The sequence below is a fragment of the Rhineura floridana genome, chromosome 2 (genome assembly GCF_030035675.1).
Source record: "Rhineura floridana isolate rRhiFlo1 chromosome 2, rRhiFlo1.hap2, whole genome shotgun sequence".
In the NCBI taxonomy this organism is placed as follows: domain Eukaryota; kingdom Metazoa; phylum Chordata; class Lepidosauria; order Squamata; family Rhineuridae; genus Rhineura; species Rhineura floridana.
Genome location: NC_084481.1, coordinates 227,886,438 through 227,909,507, shown reverse-complemented (window position 1 = coordinate 227,909,507; position 23,070 = coordinate 227,886,438). Strand labels below are relative to the sequence as shown.

The following is a 23,070-nucleotide window of genomic DNA, read 5'->3' as shown; positions in this document are numbered from 1 at the left end:
GCTTACATCCAGCAGGCTCTTCTGGTGTTCTTTAGAGAGTACTGGGCTAGAGGGCCATAGAGTCTGACCTGGTATACAGCAGCCTTGGACCCCATGCGGGGACTGGCCAGGACAATAATATAGGTAGTGTATCTTGTTTCATACTAGAATAACTCTTCAGCATTTTTTTTAAAAATTAAAAGAATATTAAATATTTAAAAATCAGTCCAGGTGAAAATGTAGCAGAGCAGCAGTCGTTGCTTACTTCTTCCTAAGGATATTCTCTTTCTCTGCCTTCTTCTCTTCATAATCATGTATTAGTTGTTTGATCTTTTTAAAAAGTTCTCCAAGCTCATTCCTCCGAGCAGAAATGATCTATCAAATGCAAAAGTAAAAGGTCTAAATGATGCTTACCAACACTCCCATAGAAGCATTGTGTCGTTCTTTTGCACTCAGTGTATAAGAGAGGTCAGTGCTTGTGCTATTAACAGCCTGAAAACTGAGTCATATTTGGAATTAAAGCTGAAATCCAAAAAAGCGTCAAAGTGGTTTGAACATTAAAACAAGACTTGGCATAGTGCTCAATTGACCAGTCAAATATTGTCAACTGACTACCAATTATTGGACTGTGGTCAAATATTGTTCAGTTAATGTGGTGTAGTGGTTAAGGGTGTTGGACTACAACCTGGGAGACCAGGGTTCAAATCCTCACATAGCCATGAAGCTCCCTGGGTGACCTTGGGCAAGTCACTGCCTCTCAGCCTCATGAAAACCCTATTCATAGGGTCACCATAAGTCGGAATTGACTTGGAGGCAGTACATTTACATTTTTAATACTAAAAGTCTAAAATGCAACAGCATAAACACCAGTATAAACTATCCAGATACACTGCACTTAGGTGGTTTTAGAAAATTATTCCTGCCTACACAATATCCCCATTCAAATGTTTTAAAACTATTTAGCACTAGGAGATCTTAACATATGAACATACCAACAGACACTGTACAGAGCATAGGCAAAACACTTTCCTGCCCAGAAGGCTTCCCATCTATAGTTTAGGCACCAGACAGCTAGTGTAGCAAAATGGCATGATAGACCTATGCTGTGGACACACCAGTCACTTGAAAAGCAGACATAATGATTTTTCTGGCTGCATTTTGAAGTGACACTGCTTTCTGCTGGCCACACCTCCCTTCCCTGCTGCTGCTTTAAGACCTTTCAGGACCACCCACAGCAAAGTGTTGGGCAATCACTGTCTCTGCATGAGCCTGCAGCAAAGCGTTTCCATTGGCCACACCTGGAAGACAAAGGGGTTGGTCTACCAATCAGCTGAGAAACCTCCCTGAAGCTGATTCTTTTTTTAAAAAAAAATGCATTGCAGCTGATCCCACGAGGTTTCAAGAGTAAAAAGGGGCAGAATTTGAGTAGCATCATGTGTCCCCTTTTTGAGAAAAGAGAGGTAGAGGCGCACTAGAACCAGCACAACAGTAAGTGTGTGTCTCTACCCCAAGTAGAGCCTCCAGTTCTGCTGAGAATTCACTTAATTGTTTTCAGGCTAAACTACACAGGGCAAAAGACCTGTGACTGGATCTCAAACCATGTATTTTAATATTATGATTAATCCCTACGGTGTGGCTAGAGGCCATTGTAATCCCCATTTTCAAAAAAGGGGCCAGGGACTCTCCAGCGAATTATAGACCCATCAGCTTACTCTCAGTTGTGGGCAAGTTATACGCCACCTACTTAAATTGTAGGCTGTCTTCTTGGGTGGAGGAAGACCACATTCTGGGTCGGGAACAGGCGGGTTTTAGAAAAGGAAAATCCACACTCGACCACTGTATTCTCCTATACCACCTGGCAGATAAATATCAAGGTCCCAGGGGTAATGGACTCTTCGTGGCATTTATTGACCTAAAATCTGCCTTCGATTCCATCCCCCGAGACAAGCTGTGAGCCAAACTTATGAAGACTACTATGGACAGGAGACTTCTTTTCCTCATCATCCGGTTACACCAGTCTACCACCATGTGAGTGCGATGTGGCCCAGATGGAACATTAACCAATTCTATCCCCATTACCAAGGGAGTTAGGCAAGGATGTATTTTAGCCCCCCTGCTGTTCAATCTGTTCCTAAATGACCTGAGTGTCCGCTGTTATTCTGATTTTCACCCCCCTAAGGTGGCTGATCAAACTTGCCCCCTTTTACTGTATGCTGACGATGCAGCCCTTTTATCTTTGTCCAAAGTTGGGCTCAAACGGCTTTTCCGGGCCTTCCTAGCGTATTGCACCAATAATCTTCTCTCTGTTAATTACTCCAAAACAAAAATCCTGGTTTTTTCCAAGCATAAAGCTGTCTCTGCCTGGACAATCGGTGGCCAGAAGATCATCCAGGTCAGACAATATAAGTATCTTGGCGTTATTTTTCACTCCTCCCTCTCCTGGGTACCCCACATTCGTTCCGCAGTCCAGACTGCCCGGAACACACTAAAGAGTATTTTAAGTTTTTATTACACCAAGGGTGGGCAGTATTTCCCAGCTGCTATCCAAGTTTTTAAATCAAAAATTTCCCCCCAATTGTTCTTTGGAATATCACTTTGGATTCGGAGTTTTAACCCCTCAGTTGAATCTGTCCTATCTATTTTCCTTTGCACCCTCTTTGGTGTCCCCAGGGGTATCCCTGCAGGCATGCCCTCCCTCGAATGCACCGCCTGGATTGCTGCTTTTAGATACTGGCTTAAATTAGCCTATGCGTCTCCATCCTCCGACTATCTATCCTTTCTTTGGATTGACGCTTCCACAAACACCTGGAATACAGCATTCCAGTTTAAGCTAGCAAGATTGGGTTTCTCTACGGAGCTTCTTGCCTCCCTAGACCTGGAAACGGCTAGACGCTCCATCAAAACCCGTATCAAGGACATAGACTTTCAAACTGCTTTTCCAATGGCTGCCAAGACTTGCTCCCCTATCCATTTAGGCTTAAGATTTGCATTTCCCTTATTTGCCCGGTACCTAGAATTCTTAGTCATTCCTAAATACCGTCTAGCCTTTTCTAAGGCTAGGTTTAACTGTTTACTCTCTGCACTTCTTGAAGGTCGCTTCCAGGGCATTCCCTACGAATGTAGACTATGTCCCTGTAGTCTTGAGTCCATTGAATCTTTGTCCCATGTTCTTTTTGACTGTCCTTTTTATATCACTGAATGCTCTAGATATCTAGAATCTACTATTAAGAAATTCCCAGGGAAGTCACCTGACTCACTGCTGAAATCTCTAATGTCAGGTTCCGACAAGACCCTTACCCTCATGGTTGCTAAATTTATCAATGCTGCCCAAACTACTCGCCAGAGGCTTAACTCCACTGCAATTTATTCTTGACCATGTACCTTGTTATTTTATCCTAGTTAATGACATTGTTTTTATTTTATTTTATTTAACGCATTCTGTATCGTTTGCACTATGGGTCTGTGACCGCAATAAAACCTTGTTGTTATATTATGATTAAAATTAGTCACATGAAGCCTCAACCTGGTGACAGAAGGGCTACCCATTTCCCTCTGGGCTGTTTCTCCACCTTAAATCAACCCACAAAGCTGCCATTAGCAATGCACTGGGGGAGAAGAGGGACCTTCAATCGCATCTGTCTTCCCCTCCCCCGCCCCAATTCTGTGCCTAATAACAACTGCAGAGGAAGGGGGCGATACAGAAATGGCCGAGAGAATAGAGTTAACCCTCTCTTCCAGCACAGCACCTCAGTCCAAACTGCCCCCTGCATGGTTGATCTGAATGAAAAAGACATCAGGAGATCCAATCACAGATCTCCCATCTCATATGACCTTTGGCTTTTAGCAAGGCATGGGCTGGGAGCTATATATATTTGAAAAGTTATTAAGACAAGGGAAAAGATGAGAAGGACTTACAATGAATCTTGGGAAAGGCAGCTAAGATGAGTCTAGGGAGCCTAAAGAAAAGCCATTTTCTTCCTAAAGAAGCCATTTTTTAAAGTCAACAGGAAAGTGGCTTGCTGAATAGAGGAGCAGATTCCCACAACTTTGAGTACACTGTGTTCAAGAGTAGATTGGGTGGCCACTAGGGATGTAAGAAGGCATCATTTGGTCACTAGCCATGATGGCTATGCTCTGCCTCCCTAATCAGAGGCAGGATGCATCCGAATACCACTTGCTGGAAACCGCAGGAGGGGAGAGTGCTCTTGCGTTCAGGTCCTGCTTGCCAGCTTCCCTTGGGCATCTGGTTGGCTACTGTGAGGACAGGATGCTGGACAAGATGGGCCACTGGCCTGATCCAGCAGGGCTCTTGTTCTGTTCGGTTCTGTTCCGCTGTGCTTTTGTCTCATGCAACACTATTTCTGTTCCACTGATGGGGAATTTTATATATACATACATGTATAGCTAATGGGGAATTCAATATACATAAACAATAAGCAAAATGTATTCTTTTATAAAGCTATAAAGGTTCATAACATTTTAATAGTTTAGTAGGAAACCAGATCTTTTTCTCTTTGGAGCTATCACCCCTGACCATGCTGGTTTGTTTGGAACTATTTGTACTCTGAACAATTGATAACACTGAACATCCCTGTACTCTCCAAGACGCAGAAAGGATTGCATTAACTAAAATGCTTAGCTCACTGTGAAAATGTACTTTCATGTGAAGTACTGAACACTGCCAAATTCATTAGAACATCAAATTCACTAGAACACGATGCAGAGAAGTACAGTACCTATGCAATGCCTATGCAAAATGCCTGTGTAATACTGTCATGTCTGTGTCATTCTGATGTGTAATACTGTCATGTCTATGTCATTCTGATGTGTTAAAGTACAATGTAGCTATGCAAAATGCCTGTGTAATACTATCGTGTCTATGTCATTCTGATGTGTTAAATCCTGATTGGTAGATGCTGAAGTCTTTGTCCTGAAATGTATAAAAACCCCAAGCAAACAGTGCCAAGTTGCAGTTCTCCACTCACTAAGAGGAAGACTGACCAAGTGTACACTTGTCATCCAATAAAGGCCTACCTTTTTGCTGCAAGCCTGTGTCTTCAAAAATTTATTCAAGGACCCCCAGCAAAAGAACCCAAAGGAGAAATACAAAAATTCTCCAACACCACTGCAGTTTGTCCTCCTCCAAAACCTATATTATTCATTTCACCGTCCACTGTTAATTATGTAAAAATGTAAATGTACTGCCTTCAAGTCGATTCCGACTTATGGCGACCCTATGAATACGGTTTTCATGAGGCTGAGAGGCAGTGACTGGCCCAAGGATACCCAGTGAGCTCCATGGCTATGTGGGGATTCGAACCCTGGTCTCCCAGGTCGTAGTCCAACACCTTAACCACTACACCACACTGGTTAATTATGTAGCTTACATAAATTACATCATTCTACCCCATTCATTTCAGTGCAAAGGAACTACAATATAAATGGGAGGGGAACATAATCAATTACGTATTGCTTGTGGGCTGAAAGCAACAGCAACAATGAACACTGACTGTATGTTTCTGATCCAGACATGGGATGAACAACCAAGCATCAGCAATTTCTGTTTCTCTAGGAATTCTCCAACTTCCCTAGTGGTCACCCTGCATCTTGGCTGCACTGTACGTAGCCCTTGAAATCTCCAGCAAAAGCAGGAGGCAAGCCGGCCATTGGTCCTCCTCCCTGTCCCCTTGCAACCTTGTGATCCAACACCTGGAGTCCTGCTTGCTGCAGCAGGGGAAGCAAGATCTGGACAACAGGCCTCTGCAGGGATGAAGCAAGAAACTCTGGGGCTTCTTTCTCTCCCAACTTTAAACTGAGATTTAAAGGGCTATGTCCAGCATAAAGGTTGCAAGGAGATGGCAGTCCTATGCACAAAACCCACAGTGATATTAGGTGCTCAGTTCCTCATTTACTGGGGTGCAATCCACCATACTCTGCTCCTGTGCAGCCCCCCCAATTCATTTTGTGCTGTACGAAAGCAGCTCTCATTTCTTTGCTCTGTCTCCCATTTTGTCAATTAACTAAATTTCTATTCTTTTCTCATGAGTATCTGAATTAAGGAGCTCATTACCCAAAGACACCACTTCTTTTACCTGGTTATACTCTGCAATTTGCTTCTGAAGATCTCTTAACATGTTATGCAATGCTTCATATTCTTCCCTCTTATCTTCAACTTCAGGCTTCTTGGCCTCAAGTCTCTTTCTGACATCTGCAATCTACAGTCATAAACAATTTTAACATGACCAAAATAACTCTCAGTATATTGTGTAACACCTGATAAGGCACACATTTCTTCCTTACTGCTTCCACCTAATTTTTGCATGCCTCTTTCTTTGTAAGATGCTATTCTCAGCCAAAGTGAGCCAGCTTACTGTTGATTTATTAACACTCAGAGGTTTTCTATCATTTGATCGTGTTTTTTTTAAAAAAATTAGCTGCAAAATGCTGTTCACTGCCATGTCGCAATGACTATCAGCGTACTTAAAAAAGAAGTTGGATAAATTAATGAAAGATAGCTTTATATGAATGACTTCCAGAGGGGTAGCCATATTATGGCTCTTGCAGCAAAATCAACAAAAAGTCATGAGGCTCCTTGAAGACAAACAAATTTATTATAAGATTTCATGGATTACACTCCACTTCATCAGATGCATGGTGTTATCCTGAGATGTAGGTGTATATAGGTGGTGGTGGTTGGTAGATTTCAGTCAGGTGGTTCATATCATGTCCACATTAAATATTCGTATTGATCTTTAATGGTCTTTTATTGCTTCTTTTACTTCTCATATTGTATTTTACTATATTACAACTTGAATTCTATGGAATGCAAACTGTAATACTATGAAGTAAAAAATAAGAAATAAAAGAAGCAATACATGTACAATAAAAAACAATACAGCATCTAGCACAGCGCATTATAATTGCTGTAACAGGCAGCATTTTTTACCTCTTTAGTCCCTTTTAATGTCACTCCCCTACATTTCTTAACTGTATTTTATGTATTGGATGGCAAAATGATAACAGATGACAAAGGAAAGGCGAAGGGCTCAATTCCTGACTTTGGCTCAGTCTTCCCCCAAAAGAGGGTCTATGACCCTCCTGAGAAACGTGAAGGAGCAGGATTGCAGGTTGAGATTGATAGACAAATGGTCAAGGAACACCTAATCACTTTGAACGAGGTCAAATCTCCAGGGCCTGATGAACTGCATCCTAGAGTATTGAAGGACTGGCTGAAGAACTCTCGGAACCACTGTCTATTGTGTTTGCGAAATCATGGAAGATGGGTGAAGTGCCGGATGGTTGGAGGGGGGCTAATGTTGTCCCTATGTGCAAAAAGGGCATAAAGGAGGAACCTGGGAACTACAGACCAGTCAGCCTAACATGGACCTCCAGGAAAATTCTGGAGCAGATTATAAAGCGATCAATCTCTAAGCGTCTTGAAAACAAGGCAGAGATTACTAGAAGCCAATATGGATTTATCAAGAAAAAATCCTGCCAGACTAATCTTATCTCATTTTTTGATTGGGTAACCTCCCTGGTAGACTGTGGGAATGCTGTGGACACAATATATCTTTTCAGCAAAGATTTTAACAAAGTGCCCCATGATAGTCTGATTAGCAAGCTAGCTAAATGTGGGCTGGATGGAATAACTATCAGGTGGATCCACAGTTGGCTACAGAATGATACTCAAAGAGTGCTTATCAGTGGTTCCTTCTCAAATTAGAGGAAGGTAATAAGCGGGGTACTGCAGCGCTTGGTCCTAGGCCCAGTGCTCTTCAATATTTTCATTAGTGATTGGGGAGGTACAGGGAATGCTTATCAAATTTGCAGATGATACAAAATTGGGAGGGCTAGCTAATACCGTGGAAGACAGAAACGAAATTCAAAAGGATCTTGATAGGCTGGAGCACTGGGCTGAAAACAACAGAATGAAATTTAACAGGGATAAGTGCAAAGTTCTACACGTAGGAAAAAGAAACCAAATGCAGAGTTATAAAATGGGGAATACTTTGCTCAGCAATACTACATGTGAGAAGGATCTTGGGGTTGTTGTTGATCAGAAGCTGAACATGAGGCAGCAGTGTGATGTGGCTGCAAAAAAGGCAAATGCTATTTTAGGCTGCATTAGACGTATAGTTTCCAAATTTATTTAGATTTATTTATTTATTTGGTTGCATTTATATACCGCCCTTAGCAAATAGCTCTCAGGGCGGTAAACAGCATAAGGTAAAATACATATATGGCAATAATAAAATCACAAAAACATATATTGCATGAAGTATTGGTTCCCCTCAATTCAGCACTGGTTAGGCCTCATCTTGAGTACTGCATCCAGTTCTGGACACCACACTTTTAAGAAGGATACAGGCAAACTGGAACAGGTTCACAAGAGGGGAACGAGGATGATCAGGGGACTGGAAACAAAGCCCTATGAGGAGAAACTGAAAGAACTGGGCATGTTTAGCCTGGAGAAGACTGAGGGGAGATATGATAGCACTCTTCAAGTACATGAAAGGTTGTCACACAGAGGAGGGCCAGGATCTCTTCTCGATTGTCCCAGGGTGCAGGACACGGAATAATGGGATCAAGTTACAGGAAGCCAGATTTCAACTTAACATCGGGAAAAACCTCCTGTTAGAGTGCTATGACAATGTAACCCATGACCTAGGCAGGTGGGCTCTCCAACACTGGAGGCCTTCAAGAGGCAGCTAGACAGCCATCTGTCGAGTATGCTTTAATTTGCAATCCTACATTGAGCAAGGGATTGGACTCGATGGCCTTATAGGCCCCTTCCAACTCTACAATTCTATTTTTATCTATTTTAATGTTTTTTTTGTTTTTTATTGTTTATGATTTTATTGTGAGCCACCCTGAGTGCCCTATTGTAGGGTAGAAGGACGGGATAGAAATATTTAAAATAAATACATAAATAAAAAGATAATCATTATGTGGTCTGCCAAGACCTCAGCAGTTTTCAAGTGGTCTGTGGGGGGAAAAGTTTGGGAACCACTGATATAGATCATTGAAGACAATGTCTGAGTGGTTTTAAATGGGAGCTGTAAGTGACAAGAAATGGTGACTGGAGTCCATGACAGCTTCCGCCATAATAAATTTGTTAGTCTTTAAGGAGCCACTCTGGGCTTTTTTTGCTATCAATTGCTGTTAGCCAAAATGGTCAAAAGTACAAGTCTAATATTTAGAAGCAGCATTCCGGGGAGATACTGGGAGAAAGGACAGGGGCTGGCTTATTGCATCATCCTATTCTCTTTGTGAGCTTCCCTCACGCATCAGTCTGGGCATTGCTAGAAAATGAAATCCTGGACTAGATGGACCCTTGGTCTGATCTAGGCAATTCTTTCAATGTCAAAGCAGGCTATGGGCGTATCCTCTCATTTTTAAGTAACTCTCTATCTCTAAGGTCCTTTCTGTCTTAAATACAACCGGGGAGGAGGAAACCATGTTCCATTCATTTTGACCTGGAGAACACTACCCAAATATTAAAGAGGTTTTAGAACTGGGCTACCAAGAAACCTTAGGGCAAATCCCTGGGACAGCTTTACACATTAAACCAGAAACTAACCATTCACACCTGCAGGCCTCAGAAACTTTTCAGCCTAATCACTGACTGATTAAACTTCTAGAGTAATTAGCTGCCAGTCCCTTCAACCCTTATTCAATTCAAAACATACAGCCTGTTAAAGATTAGCCGCTGATCAGGGGAAGAACTCTGCCCGTACTCTGTTTATCATTTAGCAGGTAGATAGGCTAGGTTTTATGGCATAGCGGCACCAAAGCCACATAATGACATAATCTTGAAGAAGAATGCCTACACGGTAATGTTGTAGCCCCATGGCAGAGCAGATGGTTTCCGTGTATGGGGCCTTGCGTTCAATTGCCATGGTATTGCCTATTTAAGGAATCTTAGGTACCTGTCTGACTCTGTGGAGGGCTGCACACTACTGGGGCTAGATGGCCTGGAGGTCTGATAGTGTCTGACTAAGGCAGCGCCCACATAATGAAGTGCAGCTCCCAAAAATATACCTGCATATCTAGCAAGTCTTTCTTTGCTCTAAAATCAGCAGCCTCGGTAGCCATGATGTACTTCACTTCTCGGATGATGCTCTCTTGCCAGACAATTTCTTCCTCCTCATGTTTTTTCATATTGTGAAGTTCATTAATCTCAATGTTGACCTTATGTTTTGCTGCCAACTGCTCATTCAGCAATTCAACTTCTTCTTCGTGCTTGACCCACAACTCTCCTTCCTCCTTGCTGCCAAAAGAATGACATGGGAGGTGCCGAGACATAACATTTACTTTCCAGTGACTGCAAATAGCACAAATGTACAAGTCTAACATCATCTTGTTACAACTTTACCTTTCGCTATGCAACCCAGCCAAGAGTGTCTTACTGGGTTTCCCTTGTGCCTTGTAGCATACCCAAAAGTTACACATGCCAACACAGGTTTACACTTCCAGACAGAAAATTATGCCAACACTCTGAACTGTGAACATCCTGATAATGTTGCATGAGGATTTAGATCTATTGCGGGCACATCGATACCAAACTCTGGCTCACTCTTAACTGTTCACTGAAGCTTTCAGAGATGAGAGACTCCTGGTTACCACCATATGAAATTTAATAAAAACATATATACATACATACTCTTTGATCTGCGCAAACACCACCTGTGTCTTGGATACAGATATGCGACCTTTGAGTGTTCACTGCCAATGAAGAAGTTCTGGGCTTGAAAAGCTCACTTCTCCTTTTGGGGTGAACTCTATGAGCTCCTGAAGCTCATATTGAAGTCTGAATTTGGTGAAAATTATAGCATCTCTACCACGTGACACTCCCCCCGCCAAAAAACACACAGTGTAGGCTCACTATTAGGCCTGTGTAATTCTGTGATTGCACAATCTGCACCAAAGTTGGTATGGGCTTCCAAAACCAGCATCCCCAGAAGCTTAGCTTTCATAACCCCAACATCTGGTTTTTAGGCAACCGCAAATTTAGTTTGAAAGTAGGTTTCCTCCCCCTATGATAAAGAGAAGCACAATACATTTTTCAGTATAAGCAAACTTGCTTAATTTTGCATGATTAATACAGCACTCAATTCAGCTTCTCTTGGTGCAGAATTTGAGTTGGCTTGCTGCAGATTTTACTTCTTACTCCCTCCCCTTCCAGTACTTTATGACTCAGGGTCCCCAAGTTCCAAGGGGGCTGGAAATGGACTGCCGATTCTGACTTATGGGCGACCCTATGAATAGGGTTTTCATGGTGAGTGGTATTCAAAGGGGGTTTACCATTGCCTTCCTTCGAGGCTGAGAGGCAGTGACTGGCCCAAGGTCACCCAGTGAGCTTTGTGGCTGTGTGGGGATTCGAACCCTGGTCTCCCAGGTCTTAGTCCAACACCTTAACCACTACACTACACTGGCTCTCTTCCAAGGAGGCTAGGTCAGCAGAATCCTTTCTTACTCTTACCAACCTTGGAAGGGAGTTTATTAACGTCAGTTCTGTAATGGTTATCTAGCCATGTTGTGGAATCTCCTTTCTTCAGGGTTTTCAAGACACCTATCAGGGATGGTTTGGGAGCAGGCCATGTTGTCTTCTTGGGGCAGGATGCCAGGCTGGACAGTTTACTGGGTTCTTTCCCGACTATATGATTTTAGCTGAACAAATCATGCCTACCACAGTGATAAGTTTTGCTCTTCGGAGACAGTCTGCTTTGAATATGTCGATTCTACTGCAGTGGTGATTTCATTTATGGAAGTCTCAATATCACTTAACTTATGAAATCGGTAGCGATGGGCAGCAGCCACAAGTTCTAGAACAAAAAATGTAAGAGAAACTTGATATGTCATTAAAATCCCTGTGCAGTGCTTCTGTCATGCACGGGAGGCCTTGTGTAGCAGCTCACCCCACAGAGGCAGCATGAGGAATTTCACACATTCCAAGAGACCTGGTCACTCCTTTTTAAAGAGGTGCAGTTCATAGGTGCTCTTCTGGATACAGACCCTGAATTCAGACTAACTAACTTGAGTGAGCAGTTTGGGCCCTCAGTGAATCCACACTCTAACTTCTAGGCCTCTGCACTTTCCCTGAGGCATCAAGAAACCTGCCTAAAATCTACAGAAGTCATAGGACAGCAAGGTCCCAGGCCAGAGCATTGCCTCATTAAGCCTTGCCTACTCTTCGTTGAGGGTTGGGTCTTGGAGCAGTCTTTCGGACCTGCCTCCAGATTCTCCTTGTTATGTTCCATATTTCTGTGTAAATAACTGCTGTGGATTTATTTCAGTGTTTATGGTAGTGAGGTTTTAATAGACTATGGTAAGTAGTGAGAGTTGGGAAGGGGGGGTTGAGAGTATGGAATGTTGGTGAATGCTGTGCATGATTGGCTGGGTAAATGTGGAATGGCTGATGTATTGGACAGGGATTGAAGTTGGAGAGGGAGAGGGTTTGACGTTTGGAGGGAGAGGGCTGGAAGGTGGGTGTGAGGGTTGCAGAGGGTTATACAGGCAGGTTAGTATTAATTGACAATACCGTAATGACTGTTGGAACTGTATAAGTAAGGAACATATTTAGAAACCACATGCTTGAGTACTTGAAACATAAACAATCTTACTTAAGAAACATCTGTTAAACAAATAAACTATTTGTTCTTTTAAAACCTGTCTGGTTCTTGGCCAGCTATTATAAGAATACAAGGGTGGAAAAACATAAAAAGGGGGAAGCAGTATCCATGGTGGCAGCAAAGTACCTGAGAAAGTAAATGTAGCAGGTTACAGAGGACCAACCCAGGACTGTTATCTCTGAGAGTCATAAAGATACACAGGGCGATTGAGGCTTGACTAGAAACCTGGATGCTTATAGCAAGGGCTGGGGAAAATACAGCAGAGCCCTAATAGCAGCTTTGTTATAAAGGGTAGTGGAAGAAAATAACCGTCCTGGGCTCCTACTGGGAGGAAGGGTGGGATATAAATCTAACAACAACAACAACAACAATATAAACAAACAAACAAACAAATAAAAGGGAAACCACATTTCCCTCTGCTACCAGTGGAATGCTGGCAGGGGGGTGATGTGACAGTCCTCCACAGCTCATTACAGCAAGTCCCCAACCCAATATCCTCCAGATGTTGTGGACTACAACTCCCATCATCCCTAAATGTTGTCCATGCTGGCTGAGGCTGATAGGACATGCAGTTCAAAGCAACAAGAGGACCTCAGGTTGGGGAAGACCAGAGCAAGTCATTGCTATTATTATTTTTCATTACGTTTTTAAACCGCTTTCAACCCTGAAGTTCCCAGGAAGGTATACAACATGCCAATAAAAAACAACATACCAAAACATGAACATTAAAAAACATAAAACCAGTACTAACATAACAAAGTTTCAGCAGATTTCAACAAACCATAATTCCATTAGTCAATTAACCAACCTACAGATACATCTTCAACTCAGCACTGAAAAGACATCTGAGAAGGGGACAAACGTACCTCCAGTGGGAGGGAGTTCCATAACCCTAACACCCTAACGGAGAAGGCCCTGTGTTGTGTCATCGCACAACAGGCCACAACTATTGAGGGAAACATCAGCAGGGCCTCCCTTTCTGATCTTGTTGCACAGGAGAGCAGATAATGGGAGAGGTGGTCCTTCATCTACTGCTCCTGGAAGCTATCCAGAGTCTGGCAGACCTTACACCTGGACAGAGGCTCTCTACCTGTGCAGCCTCTTCTCCAGCTGACTCAATCTTCTCCCACCCACCAATTCGTCTTCTGTCCTTATGCTCAGACAAGACTCAGTCAACTGAGCCCAATACAGGCAACTCTCAGTGGGCCAAGACAAGACTGCAAATGTTATGAAATTGCACCCTGTGTCTAAACTTGCTGGGTTTCCTGTTATGTCTGTCTGGCTCCCATCCTCTTTACAACACTTCTTCTCCACCTGCCAACCCCTACAAGCCCCAGGCCCACCTAGAACATTAGGAAAGCTTTGCTGGGTCAGACCAAATGTCCATCTAATCCAGGGGCAGCAAGCCTTTTTCAGCCCAAGGGCCACATTCACTTCTAGGCAACCTTCCAAGGGCCACATGTCAGTGGCAGGCAGAGGCAAAAGTAGAGGTGGAGCAACAAGTGTAAATGTTACCTTTCTACAGCAGGCAGGTTTCTACACACACTCCCCTTTCAATCCTCCATCCAGGCAACCAAAAGGCATTGTCAGAATTCAAGGGCCCTTTGAAGCCAGGCAATAACACTCAGGTCACAAAGTGGGGCCAGTGAGAAAGAGGCCTCGAGGGTCACCTCTGGTCCCAGGGCCTGAGGTCCACCCCAATCCACTCCAGCTTCCTATTTCTTACAGTGGCAAACTCCAGGAAGGCCACAAGCAGCATATGATGAAGACAAAAGTCCTCTTCTGCCCTTTGCTTTCCAGCAGCTGGTATTCGCTGGCATACTGCCTATGAACACAGAGGCATCATTATTTATTTATTAAATTTGATCCCGCCCTTCCTCCCAAAGGAGCCCAGAGTGACAAACATCAAAACGTTAAAAGAGGAAAATTTAAAACCAAATAAAAACATATTTTGAAAAACATTTGAAAATATTTAGAACATGTATAAACATGGCTAAAAGCTCTGAGAGGTTTTCTCCATGCACTTGTCTTCTCCCTACTTAAAGCCAATGCAATGGCTTTTCCAGGACTGCTCCCTCCATTGCCTCTCCAGCCTGAGGTTACCGGCGCTGCAGCAGTCAGGGACTCTTGGTCTACCCCTCCTCTTCAAGGATCCCACAGGGATTACAGTCCATACACTGGGAAAACCTTCACAATTTATGTAGTTATAATGTAGGTTGCATGCCCCCTTCACTGGCATCCCAACCTTCTCTTGATCATCCTTTGTGATCGTTAACAGGATGCGTTTTTAAAACAAGCTGATTAAAAATCTAATGAGGAGAGAACTTTTTGCGACAGACCTCCAGCTGATAAAATAATTATGTGACCTATTTGCATTTGCTAATGACAGTATCAGGAATCCAGAAATATGCAGTTCTTTAACACCAGAACTCCTAATATGTATTGGTTTTACCATTTTATGTACGCTGTTTCTTAATCAAAAGAACCCACTTTAACTATGGGGAGAAGGGAGGGGAAAGTAAATAAATAATATACCATAATATTCCAACCTTTTATATATATGTCCGTGTATAGACAAAGTTGTTTTCTCTTTTTTCTTTAAAACACATGTTACTACTACTACTACTACTACTTATTATTATTATTATTATTATTATTATTATTCTGTTCCAACTCTCTTAAAAAAAGGTATCTCATTTTCTCTGGTGCAAAGTTCAAATTCTGCCACTAAATGCTGTAAATTCAATCAAACTTGCTCGAAAGAAATGGTCACAGAGACTGTAAATTCATAATATTTCCTTCTCTCCACTACATGCTACTATATCATGGAAGATGTTAACTTTGAAATACCTTTAAACTCTTTCATGACAAGCTCTGGGAATCCTTTGATTTGGACACGGAGATTACTGTTTTTTATGGTCTCTTCTTCCCACAGTTCAATAGTAAGTTTTCTTTCCTCTTCCTAGAAATTAACAGATACATGACCAAAGAACAAAATTCAATGAGATACAACTCCACTAGTTCACTAATTCCTGTGAGAGTGTAGTCCAGCAGTGTAGTGGCAAATTAAAGTGCGGGGTCCCTTTATGATAGTCACAGCCACGCCCCTCCCTCTTTTTTTTTGCTGCTGAGTTGAGAATGAAATCCTTGTTAATGCATTTTCCCACAACAACAGACGTCCCTAGGAGCCAATAAGCATGAAAGAGAGTGTTAACTACTGACAAGCTGACTCATCTCCTTTCACTCTGATTGTCTCCAATCCGCAGGAAAGGACAATGAAGCATGCTAGAAGACTCTTCTCAGTGGCTAACACACTCCCCTTTCATGTTGATTGGCTCACAGGATGCTGGAGATATAGGGACCCTGCTCCAAAAAAGGAAGGGTCTATGAGCCCCTGAACAACTACATCATTGGTGTAGACACACATAAAACCAGAAGTCACTAACTCTGGAATTCACGATGGTACAGTCAGATGTACAATCTTCTCTTCAGAAGTAAGCTGGGGGGGCCGAGATAAATTTTGCCCGTTTGATACAGGAGGACTGGTTGGCATCTCTCCCTACCTCTCCCTGGAGCAGCTTTTTGAGGCTTAAAAAAAAAAAACCAGTATGGGGATTAAAAACAAAAATCAGGTGTCATATTGTTGTTTAAAGTACCAAAAACAAAAAAGGCAGATGGCCCTCCAGATACAGTGGGTGAGGTAATCAGCATCCACTCTGGAGACAGGTACATGTGTCACTGGAGAGTGAAGATGAAGGGAAGATGAGCTCACCTTGCGGTTGCCGAAAAAACCAAACAAAACCACATGCTGGCTCCTGTTTTTTGTACATCTGTGTTCACCCAGAAAACTGTAATATTCAGTTTCTCATGTTACTACATAGTATCTTAATATTATGGATACAGTTAAAACCCATCTAAATGTTTCAGATATCATTATCTCCAAGTATGGGGGACATTTTACACCCCCTAATAATAGCTATAGTATATTGGATCTAATCCAGCATTTCTCAGAGGTTGCCAAATAAAAAAGAAATAAATTCAAGTTTTATGCTCACAATTTTGTGCAGTAGAGTAGGTCACACTGAGAAGCTATGACTTGCCTATAGCCAGCCAGTGAGTTTCATGGCTGACTGAGATTTCGAAAGCCGGTCCCCCCAGTCCTAAATCCAATACCCTATCCCCTGCCTACACCACATGGACTTGGGCTGCAATCCAAACCTCAAACACATTATTAGCAACTGTATTGAATGTATATTGATATACATTCAATATATTTATATTGATTTTTGTTGAAATGTACACCACTTTGAGATTTTTTGAAATAAAAAGTGGTATACAAGTTTAAAAAAATAAATAATAATAAACACATACCCTACTGGTGGGGATGTATGGAGCAGTGGGACCACGGCCACATCCGCAGCTCTGCCACGTATGGCAGCTGGGGCAGCCCCCACCCTGTCCTCAGAATGGATGGGGATCCCACCAGTAGCCCTCCTGCCTGCTGACATGTTTGGCGGCTGGCAGGAAGCCAGCTGGGCTGGGAGATCTGGGCAGAGTTCGGATTGCTCTGCCTGTGCTTTACTTTTCCAGTAGTGACTTGGAGACAGAAGCACAACCACCAATTTCCCACACGGCAGCAGGAAACTCCAGGTTCTGTGGGACAAGCACAAAACCATCAGGTACCAGGAGTATCCTGGAGACTGGGTGCTCAAGTGTTCTGGGTGTAGGACGGGACAGAGGGTCAATCTCAAAGTACAGGTATGGCTCTTGAAGGCTGAAGATCTCCTAGCAAAGGCTTTCTCTGATTAACACTCCCAAGGATAAATTCTAGGACAGCAGCAGAACAGTGTAGAGAGGCCACTGAGTACATCCTAAATAGCCAGTCATAAATCCAGTGCAGCCCATTTGATCTGGTCCAAGTTTGGTAATCAGAAAACCTTTCCTATTATTTATGCTCCCAAAAGCTTTGCTTCCTTAAGTTTTGACATTACCAGCTCCTTGATGGCTTTAATAACATCTTTCAGGTGCTGCACAGTTTTCTTGTTGAATACAAGCCCTTCATTTTGAAGCTGTTTTTCTAAAGAAAATGGAGACACAAACGTATCTGAAATCTTCATAATATTTTGCAGCTTTCAGTTTTATATATTATTATACATCTTATTATTTAGATTTCTATCCTGCCCTTCATCAGTGATTCAGTGAGATACACCAGTGATTCAGTGAGATGCACTAAATGGTAGGTTTAAAAAGCTAAAACAGACTGGTCTGAGTTTGTTTATTACGTGAATACTGCAGAACATAATCGGAATCCTCCGAACTGGTTGCTTTGTGTCTGGAACTCTTGATGTGATTGTGCTCTAAAAATGATGACTGGGGCTTGACAATGGAAGCACATTGTCTTACATCCCCTCTGAGCAGGTTATAATGTCCGACACTTGGTGCCAGTTACATTTACCTTTTTCTTTTTGTCTCTCCAGGTCAGCTGCCCTTCCGTTGCTTTGCTAGTATCTCAAAAGGACATAGCTATCGATTTAGTATGTAATCTCAAGTCTGATACTGTCCATGCTTAACCCTTCATATGTATTTGGATTATTTGTTTTCCCGCTTTTGGGACGTGCATTTGTATATGTTGAAAATGAATAAAAATATTAAAAAATTTAAAAAGCTACAATAAAATTAAAACAATTTGCTAATTTATCATTGTTGTTATGTGCCTTCAAGTCGACTACGACTTATGTCGATCCTATGACCTCCAACAGCATCTGTCGTGAATCACCCTGTTCAGATCTGCTAATTTATAGTAAAAGACAATTTTAAAAAGCAGCCAATAATGATCAGGTCCTACCTCATCAAAATACAGCAGCAAAACCCCAAACCTTCCCAAACACCATTACAACAGGAGGAACATGAGGCAAAATATCTCCCATCAGTCCCCACTAAAAAGCTGGAAGAATAAAAATTGTTTTAACTGGCAATGAAAGTGGGCCAGAGACAATGCCAGTTGTATTTGAGAACCCTCCTTTTATGCATTACACATTGGCCTGGTTTGCATGTCACACTAAGCCAAAGCCTAGTTTAGCAGGAACGCAGGAACGTATGGACTTGCAGTCACTTTGCTCCTCTCTTTCCTTTTTGCTGCCACACTGAGCTAAGCCAAGGCTTGGCTTACCATGTCATCCGAACTTTGATTCATGGTTAAGCTCTCTCCAGACCAACCACAAATGTTAACTTCGCACATTTACACCAAGTAACGGTTTGGCTTAGCATGATTTGCGAACCAGGCCTTTACCGGCATGGTGAAGACTGAAAAATGAAATAATGCCCTGAAACTTTGCAGATGTTAATACTAAAAGTGGGTTTCACAGTGACTGCTCTGACATCTTCTGTAGCAGGAGCGTCCCAGTGATCCATGGGCTGTAAGCTTCCCAACCTGAAGGTAACTGTTACAGCTGGATGTCCAAGTGGCTATACACAAGACTGCTCTGTTCTTCCTCAACAACCTGCTCAAGGACCACCGCAGGGGTGGGAAACCTCTGACCCATGGGCCAGCTGACAAGCAAAAATTAAATTCTGCTAAGTTTGTCTGCAGAGGCTTATTCCCAGCAACGGCCAACAAAAGCCCTTTAAATGCAGGGTTCAAGACAGAATCTAGCAATGTCCCTTGGGTTGCGGTTCCCAAGCAGCCATCAGCCAACTGGCTGTCAGGCTCTTAGAGACCCCACAAAAGGGATTTTGGCAGATGGGACAACCCACTTCTCAATCATGTGACATCATAATGCTGTCATGTGATTGACAGATGGGCAGCCCCATCCACCTGTCAAATCTGGTCCGTGAGGGTGATCCTGATAAGGACCTGGCCCATGGATCCCAAGAGGTTCCCCACCTTGGGACACTTCCTCGTCCTTTCATCAACACTGTCCTACACCCTTTTCTGTTCCTGCCAGTGCCCTCATTTTCCAGCCATACTTTCTACAGTACTGTGCATATACATATGATACAGGTGCATGGGAAATATGATATTCCCCCGCGGCAGGAGCTTAGCTGACTCACCTGGCAACTGATATTTTTTCTTTTTAATAGTGAAATTCTACATGTTTATTCTCTCCCACCAATGACTCATGGATCGTTGTGGGCACACGTGCTTAGATTGGAAGTATAGCAACAGGACTTGCTGTAGAGAGCCTTTTTAACGCACCTCTACCTAAGAATTACAGTTGTCCTGTGATATTATGTCATCTCCTGCCATACTGATTGTAATGGGTTTGTTAATGGTTCATTTTATAATTTATAGTCAGAAATCTATGGTCAACACACATTTTAATGCCTCACATTTTTATACCTTACATTTATCTATCAGGGCTGTTAGCTCAGAGGCAAGCAAACAGTCAAAAAGAAGAAGGCATAGACTGTCTACTCAAACTAAGGACTCAAGCCAAAGTAAGCAGCTTTAAAGGACCAGATCAAACTTTACAGATTCTATGCATCAGCAGATTCATGCTGGACAGGTAGCTGCAACAGCACCCTCTGGCCATCTGCAGTGATAGCGCTGCAATACAGCAGAGATTAGTGTGTGTGTGTATTGCCTTCAAGTCAATTCCGACTTATGGCAACCCCATGAATGGGGTTTTCATGAGACTGAGAGGCAGTGACTGGCCCAAGGTCACCCAGTGAGCTTCATGACTGTGTGGGGATTCAAACCCTGGTCTCCCAGGTCATAGTCCAACACCTTAACCACTACACCACACTGGCTCTGGCAGAGATCAGAGGAGTAGTTTTTTCGGTCTACAAGGCTGCTCAGGGAACAAAGGGAAAAACAGACATTTACTTAATTATGTAGCATGCAGTTACATATCTTGTTTTTCCTTAAATAATTACAGGCATGGGGGGGGCAGTTCTTACTGGGAAGCCATCAGACAGGGACAGGAAAGTTTGCCTCTTTACTCTCCACATGCTATCTTCCCATTAACTGGGCTCCCCCATGCCTGTAATTATTTAAGGAAAAACAATATGTAGCCGCACTCTACATAATTAAGTGAATGTCTAGTCTGGCCCTGAGATGCCAAGGCCCCACCAGCAGAGCACCATTTCATGATTCCCAGCACCTTCGGTTATATCAAACCTATAATAGGTGATAAAAGGTTGATTTGTGTTCAAAATGTTGCAAGCCCCATCAGCTTCCCGAGTCAGCTTCCATTTTCTACTATTATCTTTCTAAGAACAGTCAACATATTTCCAACTCTGAATGACATTTACTCATGAAACGAAAATACAACAAAAGTAAACGACAATTCATAGCCTCCAGCTTTTGAAAGCAGGCTTAAAACATATTCCCAAAAAAGTCCAGTCTGGTCATGATTAAAGCTTCTGCCAGTTGTTGACATCTGTTAAAGCTGCATCAGCAACTATTTCTTTCTTCCTAAAACAGACCTCTAATCTGGATACAGTACATGTCAGACATGATATCTGTGTACCCGAAGAAGATGCTTTTGCACAGCTGGCATTAATCTAACCTGCTCTGGAGAAACAGTGGCTTTGTCAATAGATTACAGTACCTTTTTTAATACCATGATTGGTTAAAAATACTTATTCCTTAAGGTTTCGATTTTTTAAAGACTGAATACTAAAAGATATTTCAGAGTTTGTAGCTTCAGCATTATTTCAGCCACCTTGTTTATGTGAACAGTGAATCCCAAGACGTGTCAAAATTATCTTGAATCATTCTGAGGTCAATTGAGCATTGAACTGTCAGCTGTACAACACAATCCAATGCGCATTTACTCAGTAGAAAGTTCCACTGGATAACTATGCATAGAACTGTAGCATCAACCAACTCCACAAGGACAAGATAATAACCATACTTACCCACTCTCTAGATGAAACAGACGTAGAAAATGTGTCCCCGGTTATTTAGGGACTTACCAAAAGGTAAACCCCAATGAATTTACCAAGATAATCTCGCCGGAAAATAGTAACAGTCTGGAAGTGCAGGCACTACTAGGTGGGGGCTCTCCAACACTGGAGGCATTCAAGAGGCAGCTGGATAGCCACTTGCCAGGTATACTTTAAGGTGGATTGCTGCATTGAGCAGGAGGTTGGCCTTGATGGCCTTATAGTCCCCTTCCAACTCTACAATTCTATGATTCTATTCGCTTTTTTATGTTGCCAAGCAAGCAAGATGATCACAAAGCTTTTTCTCCCATGGAAGTAAATGGTGGGGAAAACTTAAGAGTGCTTCCAGGCTGTTGCTATTTTCAGGAGGAATTCAATCATAGTCCAACAAATTCAGGTAGCACAATTAAAGTTGATCAGGAGGTCCTGTGCAGCAAACTCGCTTCCCAAAAGATGGAAACTTTTGCAATAAGGAAAGTGACAGGAAAATCTATTCGAAAAGTGTGGGATAACACTTTCTTTACATAACATCATCTAACTTCCCCACAAACAAATCAGAAGGAATACTCAATAAGTAGCCAATTTTGTCTTGACCCTCCCTGCAAACAAATCAGAATGTGTAAACAGTCTGAAAGCACCCTAAATCAGCTAAATTTATATGTTAAGACTGCTCTTAAAAACACAACAGCAGGCAAGGCTGCAGAGCATGAAAAATAGTAACCCTAAAAGGACTAAGGCTGCAATCCATTCATCCTTACCTGGGAGTAAGTCCCACTGAACCCAATGGAGCTTACTTCTGAGTAGACATGTATTGGATTGCAGCCTAAGGATGGTATTCAACTAAGTCCTACTCTGAGCAGACCCACTGAAATTAATGAACTTGTTAGTCATGTCCATTAACTTATATGGGTCTACTCTGAGTAGGGCTAGCGTGGGATGATCTTTCCCCCCCAGCTCGATTAACAGCTTTCATTGTGCCCCTTCACCTGCCCTTTACCCCCACCCCCAAAGCCCAAACTTGGGATTCCTCTCAGTCAGTTCCCCCCGCCAGGAGGAAACGACCCACTACTCTAACCCGAGCGCAAGAACATACAAGCCCCAGCTAAGAAAGGGCGGAGCAACCACGGGGCGGAAGAAGGGAAGCGCTCACCCACGCCGCGCAAATGACCCAGCGCCGTCGCCGCCGCTGTGGACTTGGGGCGGGCGGACGGCGGAGGACGAGGATCCATCGCCGCCCAACGCCCAGCCAGGCCGCGCGGTGACCATGGCAACCGGATGCGGCCTGCGCGGGCGCCCCTCGCGGCACCGCCAGGAAGAGGCTAGAAGCGGCTGCGCATCCCCTGTTGGGCGAGGGGCAAGGGCGAGACTGGGCGGCGAGGAGGAGCCGCTTTTGCTGTGCAGCCGCCTGCCTTCATCTATCTGTACCGCGGCTCTTCACCCAGCCAGGCTAGAAGACAATTCAGGTTGCAATCCGCTACTTGCTAACCTGGGAGTAAGTCTCATTGAAGACAATAGGATTTGCCTCTGAGTGGGTATGCATGCTACTGCCCATTTACAACCTCACTGTTCA

At 43.0% G+C, this 23,070-nt stretch overlaps 1 protein-coding gene across 2 annotated transcripts in view; it reads right to left on the bottom strand.

Annotated features, from left to right (window-relative positions):
- LOC133377777 (coiled-coil domain-containing protein 175-like) overlaps nt 1-22,757 on the bottom strand; it is a 54,108-nt gene extending 31,351 nt beyond the window's left edge. Inside the window, exons 1-7 of one of the 2 annotated variants that reach the window (XM_061612438.1) lie at nt 22,651-22,757; nt 17,603-17,688; nt 15,462-15,573; nt 11,669-11,804; nt 10,021-10,249; nt 6,072-6,194; nt 245-354 (exon numbers count right to left, since the gene is read on the bottom strand). In XM_061612438.1, the coding sequence (XP_061468422.1) occupies nt 245-354; nt 6,072-6,194; nt 10,021-10,249; nt 11,669-11,804; nt 15,462-15,573; nt 17,603-17,688; nt 22,651-22,729 (875 nt within the window). In that variant the 5' untranslated portion in view covers nt 22,730-22,757. Of the gene's footprint in view, nt 1-244; nt 355-6,071; nt 6,195-10,020; nt 10,250-11,668; nt 11,805-15,461; nt 15,574-17,602; nt 17,689-21,473; nt 21,479-22,650 lie in introns of those variants that run through there. The other variant, XM_061612440.1, reaches the window with a different exon arrangement.
- Between the last annotated feature and the right edge of the window lie 313 nt (nt 22,758-23,070).